This window comes from Pan troglodytes, chromosome 2, assembly GCF_028858775.2.
Source record: "Pan troglodytes isolate AG18354 chromosome 2, NHGRI_mPanTro3-v2.0_pri, whole genome shotgun sequence".
In the NCBI taxonomy this organism is placed as follows: Eukaryota; Metazoa; Chordata; class Mammalia; order Primates; family Hominidae; genus Pan; species Pan troglodytes.
Genome location: NC_086015.1, coordinates 139,722,976 through 139,741,135, shown reverse-complemented (window position 1 = coordinate 139,741,135; position 18,160 = coordinate 139,722,976). Strand labels below are relative to the sequence as shown.

The window sequence follows — 18,160 nt, the reverse complement described above, 5'->3', positions numbered from 1 at the left end:
TCATGCTCAGCCTAGGACTTTATGTTGCAGCCTTGAGGCAAACATTTCCTCTCTAGTAAACCTATTTTTTCTCTTAAGCTTTCAACTGATTGCATGAGACCCACTCACATTATTGAGGGTAATCTCCTTTATTTAAAGGAGATTATAGATGTTAACCATACAAAATATCTACAAAATTCCTTCAAGGAATATCTACAAAATTCCTATCTACAAAAAATATCTACAAAATTCCTGCATTAGTGTTTGATTAAGTAATTGACTGTGATAGTCTAGCCATGCCTGGACACATAAGACTAACCATTACACTGTACCTTGTTCCCTCACGTTCCTCTAGCCCCAGTTTCATTTTTCTCCTTTTCTTTATAGCAAATTTCGGAATTATTTATATTCACTCTCTCCACTCAGTCCTCTCCTATTAGGTTTCTGTCTCTACTACTTCACTACCTCTCCTGTTGAGGTCGGCAGTTACCTTCTTATTGCCCAAATCAGTGAGCAGCTCCAGTTGTCATCTTTTTTTCTTTGGAAAGACACAGCTACCATTTTTTCTCCTTGGAACACTGTCTTCACTTGTTTTCTGGAATACCACATTGTCCTGGTGATTTTAGAAAGCTAAACTGCAAATATCGAGTTATCTTGACACTCAATCTTCAGACAGGTTTTTTTAATGTATTCACTCCTTATTGAATAAAGTGAAAACCAATTTCATAGACATTATTTTTATTAAAAAATAGTGATGAGTAGGAAAATAATATAGTCACATGATTTAAAATTCAAAGTAGACCAGGCACTACGGTTCATCCCTGTAATTCCAACACTTTGGGAGGCTGACGTGGGAGAATCACTTGAGGCCAGGAGTTCAAGACCAACCTGGGCAATATAGTGGGACCCCCATCTCTACAAAATTTTTTTTTTTTTTTAATTAGCTAGGCATGGTGGTAGCTGTAGTCCCAGCTACTCAGGAGGCTGAGATGAGAGGATCACTTGAGCCTGGTGGGGGTCGAGGCTGCAGGGAGCTGTGATTGCACCACTGTGCTCTATTCTGAGTGACAGAGCAAGACCTTGTCTCAAAAGAAAAACAAAAAGTAAAAAAATTTTATATGGTGAAATGTTATTCTTTCACCCCTGTCTCCGACCTTCAAATTAACTTCCTTGAAGACAACCAAAGTTGCCAGTTTCTTACGTTTTTCTAAACATGTTATATGCAAATAATAGCAAATACACATTCAGTGAGAGACAATATGGTGTGTTTAAGAGCTGGGACTATGGAGCAAGGCTGCCTATACTCAAATTCTATGTCCACCAATTGCTATCTAACCATCAAGTCTTTTAGCTGATCTGTGCCTCAGTTTTCTCTTAATGTGAAAAGGAACTAATAATAGTACTTCCTTAGTAGATTTGTGAGTTGTAAATGAATAAGTATGTTTATACGGCTTGGAAGAGTGACTGGCAAGTAAAAATAAATAATACATTCTTTTGCACAAATGATAGCATATACACACTGTAAGGCTATCTTGTCTGTATTTTTCCATTAACAAATATCTTGGTGACCTTTTGTTTACAACACACAAATAATACCACCTTTTTCTAATTTCCATCTAGTTTTATGGTTCTGAATACCAGTGTCTTTGATAATGACTTCCAAATGTGTGTCTACTAGGCATTTCCACTTACATAACTAATAAACAAAAATATTTCTAATTATCTTTGCCCTTTCTATTTATCTCATTTCCTTCATTGTAATCTAACAAATTCTTTCAGCAGTATATTCTTTTTCTTTTTCTTTTTTTTTTTTTTGAGGTGGAGTCTTGCTGTGTCTCACAGGCTGGAGTGCAGTGGTGCAGCCTCAGCTCACTGCAATCTCTACCTCCTGGGTTCAAGCGATTCTCCTGCCTCAGCCTCCCGAGTAGCTGGGATTACTGGCGTGCGTCACCACATCTGGGAATTTTTTTTTTTTGGTATTTTTAGTAGATACGGGGTTTCACCATGTTGGCCAGGCTGGTCTTGAACTCCTGACCTCCAGTGATCCACCTGCCTCAGCCTCCCAAAGTGCTGGGATTGCAGGCGTGAGCCCCCTCGCCTGGCCTGGTATTTTCAAAATACATTTCATATCTAACAATTTCTCTCTACCTATTGCTGCCACCTTAATCTAAGCCAGCATCATTTCACTGAGTTGCCAAAGGCAAAAACCTAAGACTCATTATTGCAAACTTTGAGCAAAATATTTTCAGCTCTGCCTCACTGCTCCTATTTAGTCTCCCTTCTTCCAGTTTTACTGTCCTATACTCTGGTCACACATCAGTTTAAAATCTAATTCAGACTGTTACACATCACTCCACATTCTCTAGGATATCTTACCCTGCTTAGATTTAATTCATGAGCCTTAAGGAGAGGATAGGTTAACTGGATCCTAGTAACTCTCTTATAATCTGGCCTCTTCCTTCCTTTTAAGTATCTTCTTCTGCCTCTGACTACCTCTGTGCTCCAACCAGACTAAATACTATACTCTGTAGTGAGTACCCTCCTCCCAACAGTTTACCTTATAACTGTCCCTGGAAAGCTGTTCTGCTGTGGAATCACGTGACCATTCCTTCACTTCATGCTCAAATGTCAAGGTCTCAGAGAGGCCTTCCCAAATGACCATCTAAAATAGCACCCCTTTCGTGCTCTAATATTTTTACCATACTTTTTCTTTATAGCACTAATCATTAACTGACGTGGTTTTTTCATTTGCATATTACCTATTCATTTATTGTCTTCTTTTCCTTACTAGAATGTAAAAATCACAAAAGGAAGTTCTTTGTTTTGTTCACTTGTGTATCTCTAATAACTAGAACAATGCTCAGTATATGCTGGATTGTTAGATGAATGGACAGGACTTTAAATAAGTGCTTCTTTAGCTATGATGAATGACTAGTTTTTAATTACGAATCTGTCACAACCTAGTACTTTTGTAAAATGCGGTGGAAATAGTATATATGTATTTATTAGTGTCATGTTATTAAAATCAACAGGCATTAAATTGTCAGATTGCTATAAAAATTTCTAAATGTTTTCAATTTTTTGCTCATAATGACCTTCTAATAAACTTCTTGTGGTCAGCACCCATTTGCAGACGACACTATCAGTACCGCTGTACCAGAACATATTTACCATTTTATAGTCAGCAGTTAAAATGTGAAAGCTAAACGAAGGACGTATTCTTCTCCTTGCTAGACAAGAAGAAGCCACTTAAGAGCTGATGTCACATTATGATGGCTGAATTCCTGCAGGATTATTAACTTACAAAAAGGTTTTTTTAGTAATACCAGGAAAATTTAATAAGTACCAATTCTATGCAGAGATAAGTCTTTTTCAGTGGACTCAATTAAAACATCATAATCCTCATTTTATGTCTGTCATTTAATTTGAGGTTTGTTTTTAATAGCTGTTTATGTGTTATTCAGTGAAGTCTCAGTTTTACAGGTTTAAAAATATTTTATCTCAGTAAACACTGCTGTATTATACCTAATATGTTTCCGAAGATATATTGATCATTTTTAACATGTCTTGTCTGTTTTAGTATGTTGATTACTTTACTGTTTATGTATCTGGGATGGAAGGAGAGTCATTAAATAATGACATTTGGAGTTTGGGATCTGGGTTCACAAGAAGATATATAGCTGAAAGTAAAAGCTATGAAGTTTTTAAAAAGCCGTGCCTCAGTTTCCACTGGTGAATTGCAACCAGGGTTGGTGTTAATTGTAATGCTTTTCAGCTCCTGGATATTCAAGTCATTTTGCGTTAGGTATGTAGAGGTAGATACTGAATTAAGCTCCTTTGGGTGTCACTTCATATGCTCATAACAAACACTGATAAACTAGTATTATCAGCTTGAATAGTTGGAATGCTGCAGATTCCTCTTGTCTTTGAGCTGTTCTCTTTCCTTATACAGTTTAATTTTACAAATTATTTTAAACTTTCATAGTGTAGTCCAATATACTACTACTGGCAACACACAAAACTCAAAATCACTGTCTTATATTTTGAAACACAAGAATATTTCTCAGTTTACTGTTTGAGACACTACCACAGGGAAAGAAACATTTTCATTTAATGCATTTCTAATGCAAAAATCCTGAAAAATCCATTTCTGGTCACTAATTTAAATAAATTTTGTTTTTCAGGATTTTTGCATTATAATTTTGCATTGTAATGGTCACTAACTTAAGCACGTTTGTTTTTCAGGATGTTTACATTTGTTTTTCAGGTTTTTTACCTTATATTTTGGTTTAAGGACAGCAGCAATTATTTAATAACATAGAACTGATCAAAATGTAGATAGAGTTTCCGAATAACAAATTGAGTATACGTGTAGATAGAAATACAGATACAGCATACATACATACTATATGTATTTAGAAAACACATATGTTTACATATGTAATTAAGAAAAAATAGGCCGGGTGCGGTGGCTCATGCCTGTAATCCCAGCACTTTGGGAGGCCAAGGTGGGCGGATCACCTGAGGTCGGGAGTTCAAAACCCGCCTGGCCAACATGGTGAAACCCTGTCTCTACTAAAAAATACAGTAATTAGCTGGGCGTGGTGGTGCATGTCTGTAATCCCAGCTACTCCGGAGGCTGAGGCAGGAGAATCACTTGAACCTGGGAGGTGGAGGTTGCAGTAAGCCAAGATTGCGCCATTGCACTCCAGCCTGGGCAACAAGAGCGAAACTCCAACTCAAAAAAAAATAAAAATAATGAAATTTTATAAACAGTGCATGCTTGTTTTTAATTATATGGATATGTTTGCAGATAAATGAATCAGTTCTTCTAAAGCACTGAACAGTTCAGTTTTTTTAATAACCGAATGTTCATACTTGCACATGAATAACCTAAAAGGAACAAAAAGGGGAAATTATTTACCAGCACAAACTGTCTTGTTCCTTTACCTGTATTTCCCATATTCTCACTATCTCAATGATGAAAACAAATATGAACAGACAGAAGTTTGAGGTTTGTGTCATACCTGTTTGTCAGAGGATGTGAAACAAATTTGAAAGTGTTTAATAAGATTTACAAATACAAGTGAACGTTTAAAAGTACATTATCACTGTGGCTGGGGAGGATAGGTCAATTGGAAATTCACAAAGTACATTTTTAATGGACTTCAATGAGTTTGGTAGGATTAGTATGTTTTTCAGGGTTTGGAGGTTGTGCAACTCTCTGAGGTGAGGAACAAAGGGAGAGGACCATATATGGGGGTAAAGATCACAAATTGATTGTAAACATCTAAAACATCTAAGGTACCTTTGACACATTTAAGTAAAGGTACTAAGGATGCATTTATATATACTCATATTTGATGATGAGAAGAGAGGTTTAGGCTTGATTAATGTGCCCTTACGTGTATATTTTTAGGAGTAGGAGAAAGGAGTTGTTGAAGATAGAACTGAAATCCTTTCTTCTGTTAGTTAGGATGAGGCTGTGTTTAAATGGAAAGTGTTAACAAGCCAAGCTGAGGTAGAGAAAATTATGTTGCAGATGAGTTTATTTCTTTAAGTTAGTTATCTTTTATTTAAACTTAAATTATGCCTGGGTTGTAAAACAGAAATTCACTAGTTTCATTTCTTCATCCATTGGCTTTATAAATTTGTAATCTTATATGGATAAAGTTTTGATTCATAGGTATTATAATATTTCTTCATTTCATAGCCATGAAGCTCATGACTGCTCTGGTGAATGTTGCCTTAAACCTCAGTATTCATCAGGATAATACCCAGAGACAATATGAAGCCGAGAGAAATAAAATGATTGGGAAGAGAGCCAATGAAAGGTTGGAGTTACTACTTCAGAAACGCAAAGAGGTAAGTTTCATGGGAACTGATGATTTTATGTTCTGTAAATGTGTGGAATATATATGACATTAGTACTTTTTAAGTTCTCTGTAAAAAGGTTTATGTGTATATTTAGTTAGATTATTTGATGTCAGGGTTTCCAAATGAAGCTGGAGTGTTCATTGGTGATCATGTAAGTGCCGTCTGATGGCAGAAAGGAATCATAGAACACCTCTGTTTTTGAAAGAAGTTGGTCTGGGAGTTAGGCAACTCAAAAAGGTTATAAGGCTATAGGCTCAAAAAGTATGATAAATACTGAAGTCAGAACCGTGAGCCAGCAAAGCTACATTTCCAGGAAAAAGCTAAAGGCTACATACTAGCTGATATATAAGGCACTCCTATGAATAAGATTGGTCTCAGTTTTACAATGACTCCTGTGAATAAGATTGGTCTCAGTTTTACAATGACATTTTCATATATGTGTTAAAAATGATTTTATACTGGTTTTTTTTGGGGGGGGGGGATGGAGTTTTGCTCTTGTTGCCCAGGCTTGAGTGCAATGGTGCGATCTCAACTCACCGCAACCTCCACCTCCCCAAAAGCAATTCTCCTGCCTCAGCCTCCCAAGTAGCTGGGAGTACAGGCATGTGCCACCACACCTGGCTAATTTTGTATTTTTAGTAGAGATGGGGTTTCTCCATGTTGGTCAGGCTGGTCTCGAACTCCCAACCTCAGGTGATCCACCCACCTCGGCCTCCCAAAGTGCTGAGATTACAGGCATGAGCCACTGTGCCCGGCCTATACTGGGTTTTTAATAGGAAACATTTTTATTTATCCAATACTACATAAAATCTTAGATCTGCACTATTAGTCTATCTTATAATTTGAAAAAAATATCACATTACAGCAAAGGAATTACATATGAATAATAACTTAATGGGTTTATAATAGGCAAGAAAAAGCAATGATGTTTTGATTATTAGCCATACTGTATTAGTTTGATAGGGCTGCTGTGACAAAGTACCACAAACTGAATGAATTAAACAAAATAACATTATTATAATCTCACAGGTTTGCAGGCTAGAATTCCAAGATCAAGGTGTTGGCAGGGCCATCCTCCCTTGGAAGGATGTGTTCCAGACTTCTCTCCTAATGTCTGGTAGTTGCTTGGCTGGTGGCAGCATAATTCCAATCTTTGCATGACATTCTTCCTGTGTGTATGTTTGTCTCCAAATTTATTCCCTTCTTAAGGACATCAGTCATATTGGATTAGGGTCCTCCCCTACTCCAGTATGGCTGCATCTTAATGAATTAAATCTGCCACAGTCCTCTTTCCTAATTTCACATTCTGAGGTACTAGGGGTTAGAACTTCAATGTACAAATTTTTAAGGAACATAGTTTAACCCTTCACACATACCATACTTGAAATATTATAGAAGTAAATACTAGAGCTGGGCTTTCGTAAGTACTGCTGACTCAGAAATGTATGCCTCTTATAAATTAATTAGTTTTTATATGATAAATGCAATAAAAGTAATTTTTAACACTTGGAGGAAGTTGCAGAAATTTGAATGATTTGCAATAAAAGTATTCCCAAACTTATTTTAGTAAAGCCTGAAACAAAGCATACAGCAAAAGAATAAATCTGAGGGAATTTTATTGTCACATTCATGTATGTAGTAAAAGCAAATATTTCACTGAATATTACTATACAGTAAATTACAGAATAAATTAGAATAATAGATACCACCTTGAATGTAATTCAGTGCTGCTGTTGTTTTTGAGTAATAATAAACACAAACTTTAACTCTGATCAGTTTTGTTGCCTGAAATTTGTATCTTTGCCATAGATACTATTTATTTTGTTACTGTACTTCACCATAAGTAGCCAGGATCCTTTTTATCTTCTGTTATACCTCTTATTGGGAACTTGGCCTGCTGTCTGTTACAGGCTAGTGAGATGCAGAGTAATGTTTGGATACATTAGATGGAGTAGGAAGTTACTTTTAGAACAGCAAATATGTTAATTAAGGATGTTCCTTTAACCAAGAAAGGCAAAACCAAACCCAGGGACCTGATTTAGACAGAAGAGTTCTGTTCCTAAGGCAGATGATATTTTGGAGATAGGAATCTGACCACACTTAGCTATACCACCACTCCTTGTTTGTCATTGTGAAGTTTGTGTCTAGAGAGAGACAGTGAAAAGTTCTAAAACCAATATGATATAAATGTAAAGGAATAATGGAAATATACTGGTATTTTCACACATCTGTACTACAAGTGAGAAAAGGATTGAAAACTACCCAGAATGAAAATAAACAGGAATTAAAAACAATTGGAGCTGTTCCTTCCAAATAAAATGATCAGGATTTCAACTTATATATATTTTTTCATTTCAGCTGCAAGAAAATCAGGATGAAATCGAAAATATGATGAACTCTATTTTTAAGGGTATATTTGTCCATAGATACCGGTAAGAGATTTTAAAAATAATTTTGAAGGCTTTTCACTTAAACAATTATTGATTTTTTTTGTGGCCCAGGCTAACTGTAAAACTCACTAATTATGATTTATGTTTTGTTTTCTGGAAGACAACTTTGGCTGTCAATGTCACACTACAACTATAGAAGAAATTGTATGACTGCTGCCACTACCACTGTTATACTCTTCCAAATTCAGAACATATGCTGTTGGAAGTAGCTTATGTACTTGGATTTATACTGATGGAATATTAATTAATAGGATCATAAACTAATGTAGCTTTAATAAGATATTCTTGTTTTCACATTTAAAAAATTAAGTGCCCTACTTCTTGCTCTGTGGTACTCATTTTGTTCCATGGGCAAATTAATAATTAAAAAAAAAAAAAACAACCTGTGTGAAGCTGGGCGAAAACAGGACAGAGAAGGGCACCCCCGCAGTTAATGCAACAACTGTATCTTCATTCTTGTTTCCTTTCAGATAAACACATTGAAATAAAAGCCATTAGCAAAATATTTTTGTTATCCTCCATTGCAAAAGATTTTAGTTTGTCTTTCTGTGAAGCCCAGGAACCTTAAAAACACTAACTACATTGTAAAAGAGCATATTTTACATTGAATGAATGAATCATATACATATACTTGTTACCTTCTGTTGATTAGATGTGATGTGTGTAAGTAGATAGACAAAGATAATAAATAGAAGCACTGTTTTCAGACCCATTTGAGAGTATATTTGGCTAATTAATATAGAGCGGTGGGATGTGGTCGCTCATCCCTGTAATCCTAACACTTTGGGAGGCTAAGGTGGGAGGATCACTTGAGGCCAGGAGTTAAAGACTGCATCTCTACAGAAAATTTAAAAATCAGCCCGGTGTGGTAGTGTGCACTTGTAGTCCCAGCTACTCGGGAGGCTGAGGTGGGAGGATTGCCTGAACCAGAGGGTCAAGGCTGCAGTGAGCCTTGATTGCGCCACTGCACTCCAGTCTGGGTGACAGAACAAGACCCTGTCTAAATCAAAACAAAGAAATACACACATACACAGCTGACCTTTGAACAACATGGGTTTGAACTGCAAGAATTGCCTGTAAACCATTTGTTTCTAACTAAACACGGATTGAAAATACAGTATTTGTGGGATACGAAACCTGTTTACATGGAGGTCTAACTTGTTGAATATGCAGATTACTCAGAGACAGCTGTAGTACTTGAGTATGCATGGATTTTGCTATATGTGAGCAGTCCGAGAAGCAATCCCCTGTGTATACCAAGTGGCAAGTTGTGTGTGTATGTGTATCTGTTTGATAATTTATTTTAATGGAACTTAAACATTTTAACCAAAAGAATAAAATATTCTTTTGAAATAGGTCCAGGGCTTTTATGTTGAGTGTGGATTGTCTGATTGGAGTTTTATGTCTGCTTTCTTGCATATACTGCATGTATAACATGTTATTGATATATTTGTTTTAAAAAGAACAAGGATTTGCATATACCTGCCATGCAGTCTTTTTTTTTTTTACTGCAACTTTATGAAGGTATAATTCACATAAATAAACTGCACATTTAAGTGCATAATTTGATGAGTTTTGACATATATACACCTATAAAACCACCACCACAAGCGAGATAATGAATCTCTCCATCATCCTTAAGAAATTCAAGTGCCAAGTTTTCTCATGGCACTTTGTAACTCCTTTCTACCTCCCTTCCTGTTGTTCTACCTTTCCATCATCCTCAAGCAAGCATTGATGTGCTGATTTATTTACATTTTCTAGAATTTTATAGAAATGGAATTATGCAACATATCTGGGGTTTTTTTGCGGGCAGATCTGGCTTCTTTCTCTGAACAAAATCAGAGTTTTTTTTATCATTGAATGCGTTGCTCGCCGTAATGTGTATATATATGTGTGTGTGTGTGTATGTGTGTGTGTGTGTGTATATATATATATATATTTTTTTTTTTTTTTAAGTGGAGTTTTGCTCTTGTTGCCCAGGCTGGAGTGCACTGGCACAATGTCGGCTCACTGCAACCTCCGCCTCCCGGGTTCAAGTGATTGTCCTGCCTCAGCCTTCCAAGTAGCTGGGATTACAGGCATTCTCTGCCACGCCCAGCTAATTTTGTATTTTTAGTAGAGACGGAGTTTCTCCCTGTTGGTCAGGCTGGTCTCGAACTCCTGACCTCAGGTGATCTGCCTGCCTTGGCCTCCCAAAGTGCTGGGATTATAGTCGTGAGCCACCATGCCCGGCCTAGCTGTAATATTTTCATAGATGCCACTTATCAGATTGAGGAATTTTTTTTTTTTTTTTTTTTTTTTGAGATGAGTCTCGCTCTGTTGCCCAGGCTAGAGTGCAGTGGCGCAATCTTGGCTCACTGCAAGCTCTGCCTCCCGGGTTCACGCCATTCTCCTGCCTCAGCCTCCCAAGTAGCTGGGAGTACAGGCGCCTGCCACCACGCCCAGCTAATTTTTTGTATTTATTTTATTTTTTTTTAACTAGAAACAGGGTTTCACCATGTTAGCCAGGGTGGTCTCTATCTCCTGACCTGGTGATCCGCCCGCCTCAGCCTCCCAAAGTGCTGGGGTTACAGGCATGAGCCATCGCACCCAGCCGGAAGTTTCTTTTTATTCCTAGTTTTCTGAGAGTTTTTATTAGGAATGTATCTTGGATTTTGTCAAATCTTTTTCTGCATCTACTGAGATCAGTGTGTTGTTTTATTTTTTAAAGACTTAATGTGGTGAATTTATGTTCAGATGTTAACATGAACGCATAGAGTAAAGCCCACATTATCATGATATGTTTTTATCTATATATGGTTGGATGTGATTTGCTGAGTTTTTCCAAGAATTTCTGCATCTATGTTCAAGAGGGATAAATAGCTCTAACTTTATTTTAATGAATATCACTGTCTACCTTTGTTAGCAGGGTAATGCTGGCCTTGTAGATTGCGTTACAGTGTATTCTCTCTTCTTTAATTTTCTCGGTGAGTTTGATAGAATTGGTATTATTTCTTCTTCAGATAAGAGTTCTACCATTGGAGCCTAGAATTTTCTTTGCAGGAAGGTTTTTAAGTATGAATTTTCTCCAGTAGATATAGGGCTGTTGAGGTTATCTGTTGTTCCTGAGTAACCTTTGGTAGTTTATGTCTTATAAGAAATTGGTACATTCATCTTGGTAGTTGAGTTCTATTAAAAAACTATCAGCATAAAGTTGGTCATAATATTGGTAATTTAACATCTCTCTCTCTCTCTCTCCCTCCCACTCCTTTTCCCCCTGCTTCCTTCCCGCTTTTCTCTTTTCATTGTTCAGTGTATGTGGAGCTATTTTATCTTATTTTATATTGAATTTTTCTATTATTTTTGTTTTCTATTTCATTGATTTCTGTCCTTTATTTCCTTTCATCTGCTCACTTTGGGTTTCACTTCTTCAGCTCTTCTTAGTTTCTCAAGGTAGAATTTGAGGTCATTGATTTGACACTTTTTTTCTAATAAGGGAATTTACTCCTATAAATTTTTTAAAGCACTGCTTTAGCTATGTGTCCTAAATTTGGATATATTGCATTTTTTATTTAGTTCAAAATACTGTCTAGTTTCCTTTTTGATTTTTTTGTTTCACCCATGGATTATTTTGAAGCATGGCATTTAGTGTGCAGATATTTGAGGATTTTCTAGATACCTTTCTGTTATTGATTTCTAATTCAATTTCAATGTAGTCAAAGAACATAGTTTGTATGATTTGAATGCTTCTAAATTTATTGAGATTTGTATGAGACCCACAGTAAACTCTATCTTGGTGAATAGATACCTATAGATACCTATAGATCTCTATACCTCAAGAAAATAAGGTATATTCTGCTTTTGTTGGCTAGCGTCTTATACCAGTTAGGTCAAATTGGTTAATAGTGTTGTTCAAGTCTTCTCTCTCTTTACTGATTTTCGGTCTGTTTATTCTAACAATTATTAAGAAGGGTTTTATAGGAGTACTTTCTGTGTTTTTTTGGGGTTTTTTTGTTTGTTTGTTTGTTTTTTGAGACGGAGTCTCCCTCTTGTTGCCCAGGCTGGAGTGCAGTGGTACAATCTCAGCTCACTGCAACCTCTGCCTCCCAGATCCAAGCGGTTCTCCTGCCTCAGCCTCCCAAGTAGCTGGGATTACAGGCATGCACCACCACGCCCAGCTAATTTTTTTTTTTTTTTTTTTGAGACGGAGTCTTGCTCTGTCACCCAGGCTGGAGTGCAGTGGTGCACGGTCTCTGCTCTCTGCAAGCTCCGCCTCCCAGGTTCACGCCATTCTCCTGCCTCAGCCTCCCGAGTAGCTGGGACTACAGGCGCCTGCCACCATGCCTGGCTAATTTTTTTGTATTTTTAGTAGAGATGGGGTTTCACCGTGTTATCCAGGATGGTCTCGATCTCTTGACCTCATGAGCCACCCGCCTCAGCCTCCCAACATGCTGGAATTATAGGTATGAGCCACCGTGCCCGGCCCTAATTTTGTATTTTTAATAGAGGCGGAGTTTCACCATGTTGGTCAGGCTGGTCTCGAACTCTTGACCTCAAGTGATCCACCCACCTTGGCCTCCCAAAGTGCTGGGATTACAGACATGAGCCACCGTGCCATCCATGCCACCACACCTGGCTGATATTCTTGATACAAGTTCGTGAACAGATGTATAGCTTTTTTTCATTTTCTTAATGGTGACCTTTACAGAGCAAATGTTTTCAATTTGTATGGCCCAGTTTATGAGTTTTTCTTCTGTGGTCATGCTTTTGGTATCTGTGAACATTGCCTAACCCCTAAGATTTCTTCTATGTTTTATTTTCGAAGTTTAATCATTTTGTCTCTTCTATTAAGGCATATGAACCTTTAAAATTGAATTTTTAATTCAATTTTTGTAGATGATGTGATATAAGGGCAGAAGTCTACTTTTTGCATACAAATTTTCAGTTTTCCCAGCACCATTTAATGACAAAGTATCTTTCCCCAATTGAATTACCATGCCATCTCTCTTGAAGATGAATTGACCATAAACACAAGGTTTTATTTTTGGATTTTCTGTCTATCCTTACACTGATACCACCTGCATTGAGTATGCTTTAGATGAGCTTTTAAAATTAGATAGTGTAAGTTGTCTTACTTTATTCTTCGTTTTCAAAAATTTTTTGACTGGTACAGATTCTTTGCATTTCTGTATAAATCTTAGGGTCAACTTGTCAATTTTTGAACAAAAGCTTCTGAAATTATCATAGGGATTGTAATTACCTTGTAAACCAATTTGGAGAGAATTAACCTCTTAACAATATTGAATTTATTCCTTATCTTAATGGGGAAACAATTAGACTTTGAAATTAGGCACGATGTTATTAACTAAGTTTTGTGTAGATACCCTTTAGTAGGATGAGGAATTTACTTCTAGCCTGATTTGTTGGGTGTTTTTATCATGATGGATTGATGTATTTCTTTATTTTTTCTGTTTTGAATGAGGTGGTCATGCAGGTTTTTTCTTTTATTATATTAATATAGTGTATTGTGTTCATTGATTTTCAGATATTATACCAACCTTGCATTCTGGGAGAAATTCCACATGGTTATGGTATACAATCCTTTTTATATGCTACTGGATTCAGTTTGCTAGTATTTTGTTAAGGATTTGTGCATTTACTTTCATAAGGAGTAACAGTGTCAATACTAGCCTTATAGAATACACTGGGAACTATTCTTCCTGCTCTGTTTTCTGAAAGAATTTGTGAAGGATTGGTAATATTTCTATGTTTGGTAGAATTCAGCAGAGAAGCCCTTTAATACCAGGCTTTTCTTTGTGTAAGGGTTTTTAATTACTGATTCAATTTATATATCCTGAATTTTTTTAAATTTTGTTTTGTTTTTTATTAATTTATTTTCTTGAGACAGGGTCTCTGTCTGTCACCCTGCCTGGAGTGCAGTGGCACAATCACAACTCCGTAGAACTTCAATGTCCTGGGCTCAAGCAGTCCTCCTGCCTCAGCTCCCAAGTAGCTAGGACTGCAGGCAAGCTTCACCACACCTGGCCAATTTTTTATTTTTTCTAGAAACTAGGGCTTCTCCCTGTTTTGCCCAGAATGGTTAGAACTCTTGACCTCAAGCAGTCCTTCTGCCTCGGCCTCCCAAAGTACTAGGATTATAGGTGTGAGCCACTGCGCCCTGCACACCGCCAGATTTTTTGTTTTTGAGTCAGATTTGGTAATTTGTATTTCTCAGGCAATCTGTCTATTTCATGCAAATTGTAAATTTAATGGCATAATGTTATTCATAATATTTTGTAGTCATTTTAATTTTTGGGGGGTTGTCAGCCCCCTTATTTATTCTTGTGTGATTTGTGTCTTCTCTTTTGTCTTTCTCAGTCTCACTATAAGTTTGTTTTGTTGATCTTTTCAAATAATAATGGACTCGTAATTTTGTTGGCTTTCTCTGTTTTTTATTTCCTTGATTTTTGTTTCCATATTTATTATTTGTGTTGTTTTTTTTTTTTTTTTTTTTTCGGAGACAGGATCTCGCTCTGTTGTCCAAGCTGAAGTGCAGTGTCATCATCATTGCTCACTGCAGCCTTGACCTCACGGGCTCAAGCAGTACTCCCGCCTCAGCCCCCTGAGTAGTTGGGACTACAAGCACACATCACTATGCCTGGCTAATTTTTGTTATTTTTGTAGAGTCAGGGTTTGGCCATGTTGTCCAGGCTCGTGTTGAACTCCTGGACTCAAGTGATCCACCTGCCTCAGCCTCCCAAAGTGATGGGATTACAGGTGTGAGCCATCCTTTGCTGATCTTTTTGTTTTGGTTTGGTTTGGTTTTTTTGAGACAGGGTTTTACTCTGTCACCCAGGTGGGAGTGCAGTTGCACAATCACAGCTCACTTCAGCCTCAACATCCTGGGCTCAGGTGATCTTCCCACGTCAGCCTCCTGAGTAGCTGGGACTACAGGCACACACTACCATACCTGGTTAATTTTTTGTATTTTTAGTAGAGACGAAGTTTCACCATGTTGCCCAGGCTGGTCTCAAATTCCTGGGCTCAAGCCATCTACCACCCTCAGCCTCCCAAAGTGCTGTGATTAGGTGTGAACTATCATGCCTGGCCTAATTGTTTCTTAAGTTGAAAACTAAAATTATTCATTTTATATCCTTCCTCCTTTCTCAACTCCCCTTATAAGCTCTAAATTTTCCACAAAGCACTGCTCTAGCCCAGCTTCATTTTCTTGTCCTTCCTTTGTGCTATTATTGTCATATATATTTTGTCTACATTAGTTACTAACCCACCTGTACAGCATTATTTTCAGAGTGTTCAGTCATCTCTTAACAAAATTAAGAGGAGAAAATACAAATACACTTACTGTCTTCTAATTTACTTTCTTGTTAACATTTTTGACATTCTTCATTTTTTCCCGTGGAATTTAGTTATTGTATCGTGTTATTTCCTTGCAGTTTGAAGGACTTCATTTTGTGTCCCTTGTAAGGTAAATTTTACCCTGCTTAAACTGTTAAATGGCATGTAAATATCTGGGGACAGTCTTAGGGCTCATCTTGTGTTATCCCCTCTCAGAGATTACCATTCTGCTCTGACTGATAATCCAACATCTAAAAATCATTTTGTGCAATTTGGTTTTTGTTTTCATTTACTTTTTTCAAGTGAGAGCATAAATTCTGTCCATCTTGGCTCCGTCATGCAGTCTTGAATTCAGAATCCATATTTTTATGATTTTCTGTCAGTCTGTAACACCAGTATTTATTTTAATGACTCACCTTTCTTGAGTCTTGACAAAGCTTTCAATCTATTATCCTTGTAGAAACAACAGTTATTTAATTTCTTACTGTTACAATGTTGATTTACATTTTATTTAATCAGACCTTGCATAAACTAGTATTGGATCTGTCATAGCCTGACTGAACTGTTCAAAACTACAATACAAGTGTAGTTGAGAATGTGACCTACTTGGCAAAAGTGATCAGCATGCCATGGATACTAATCATTAATTTCCATAAGTATCACTCAGTCTACATTATTGATTAATAGGAGATATTACTGCACGTACTGGAAGTAGTAGGTACTATGCAGAGATATCACTTTAAGTTACCACTTTGTGTCCAACTTACCACCATCCACTTCAAACAAATTTGATTTTTTTTGTTTTTTTGTTTTGTTTTGTTTTTGAGACAGTCTTGCTCTGTCTCCCAGGCTGGAGTGCAGCAGCGTGATCTTGGGCTGATTCCAGCCCCCGCCTCCTGGGTTCAGGTGATTCTCCTGCCTCAGCCTCCTGAGTAGCTGGGAATACAGGTGTGCACCACCATCCTCAGCTAATTTTGTATTTTTAATAGAGACAGGGTTTCACCATGTTGGCCTGGCTGGTCTTGAACTCCTGACCTCAGGTGATCTTCCTGCCTCGGGCTCCCAACGTGCTGGGATTACAAGTGTGAGCCACTGCACCCGGCCAACAGATTGGATTTTAATCTGTATGCTGCTAGATCTAAGTAATCATTTACAGTAAGTATGGAGACCAGAAGAATGTGTTTTCTAACTGAATCCTTGTGGTATTGCTTAAGTCTAGAATTTGGGAAACTGTACCTCAGACCAAATGATCAGTTTCTTCCACATATAAATGGCAAATAATAAGAACCAGGGGGTGTAAAAACACAAAATACTGAATGTGAAAAACACTCACAAATTCATATTTAATGAACAGGATATACTTTAGAATGTTGAGGAGACAATTAGTGAATTGGAATGTAATACTGAGGAATTTACCCAGATCACAGTAATAAAGGGATAAAAAGATATGGACGGACCTTTCTGATATGGGAAGGGTAGTGTCAGATACTTCATCAGTCCTTTAAAAAGAAGTTTCAGGAAAAGAGAGAAGCCCTTGGTCATGGTAGTGTGCACCTGTAGTCCCAGCTACACAGGAGGATGAGATGGTAAGACTGCTTGAGCCCAGGAGTTCCAGGGTGCAGTGAACTATGATCAAGCCACTGCACTCCAGTCTGAACGACAGAGCAAGACCCCGTGTCTAAAAAAATAGATACATGGAAAGAAATGTATTAGAGAGAAGTAGTAGTAGTGAGTACAGTTTTATAAATTAGTTAAACAGAAACTTCAGATTAAAAAAACTTAATGAGTGCTGAGTAGGTTAGGGAATATATTCTACATCTAGACATACCATAGTGAAAATGAAAAACATCAAAGATGAAGACAGTTATAAAAGCAACCAGAAAGATTGTTATTTCAGTAATGGTAAAAGAATAACAACAACAACAAAAAAGAATAACAAAGTTGTTAGGCCATAAGGACAAACTTACTCAGAGGACAGATTTAAGTACTTTTGAGAAGATGAAAAACAGAATTCTTTAAGACTAGTTGAGTCTTTTCATCGTTTTATGTTACAATGAAACCTTTCAGAATCATGTTTTCAGAGCTGTTCTTATACAATACCATAATAGATTTATTCTGAACAAACTATTATTCCATTATTTTAATCTTCTTCTTAATATTTCATCTTTGATCTAATATGGGGGTCAGGTTGCTAGTTAAAATGTAAATATTAATTAGAGGATATTTTTCTTTGAAAGCTAATATATCTTTGACATTTGATTTTTAATCTTATTAAAGCCTAAAATTCTGTTAATAGTAAAATATTAAGGCGTAATGCAGGGTAACAGATAGCCATACACCTTCTCTGTATGAGACTCTTAGTGATGCAGTGCCTTTCTGTGTATTTTGCCACTGTTTTTACTTATTAATAATTAGCAACAAAAATGAGATGAAAAATATTTTTATAAACTTGCCACATTTTCAATATATCTAAAATAACTCTTAGCAGTCGGGTGCGGTAGCTCACACCTGTAATC

The 18,160-nt window shown here is 36.9% G+C and overlaps 1 protein-coding gene across 14 annotated transcripts in view; it reads left to right on the top strand.

Moving 5' to 3' along the window:
• STAG1 (STAG1 cohesin complex component) overlaps nucleotides 1–18,160 on the top strand; it is a 408,398-nt gene that overhangs the window by 242,715 nt on the left and 147,523 nt on the right. For 13 of the 14 annotated variants that reach the window (XM_016942000.4, XM_016942001.4, XM_009446530.5 and 10 more), the window contains 2 exons: nucleotides 5,693–5,844; nucleotides 8,215–8,288. In XM_016942000.4, the coding sequence (XP_016797489.1) occupies nucleotides 5,693–5,844; nucleotides 8,215–8,288 (226 nt within the window). Of the gene's footprint in view, nucleotides 1–3,559; nucleotides 3,785–5,692; nucleotides 5,845–8,214; nucleotides 8,289–18,160 lie in introns of those variants that run through there. The other variant, XM_024355716.3, reaches the window with a different exon arrangement.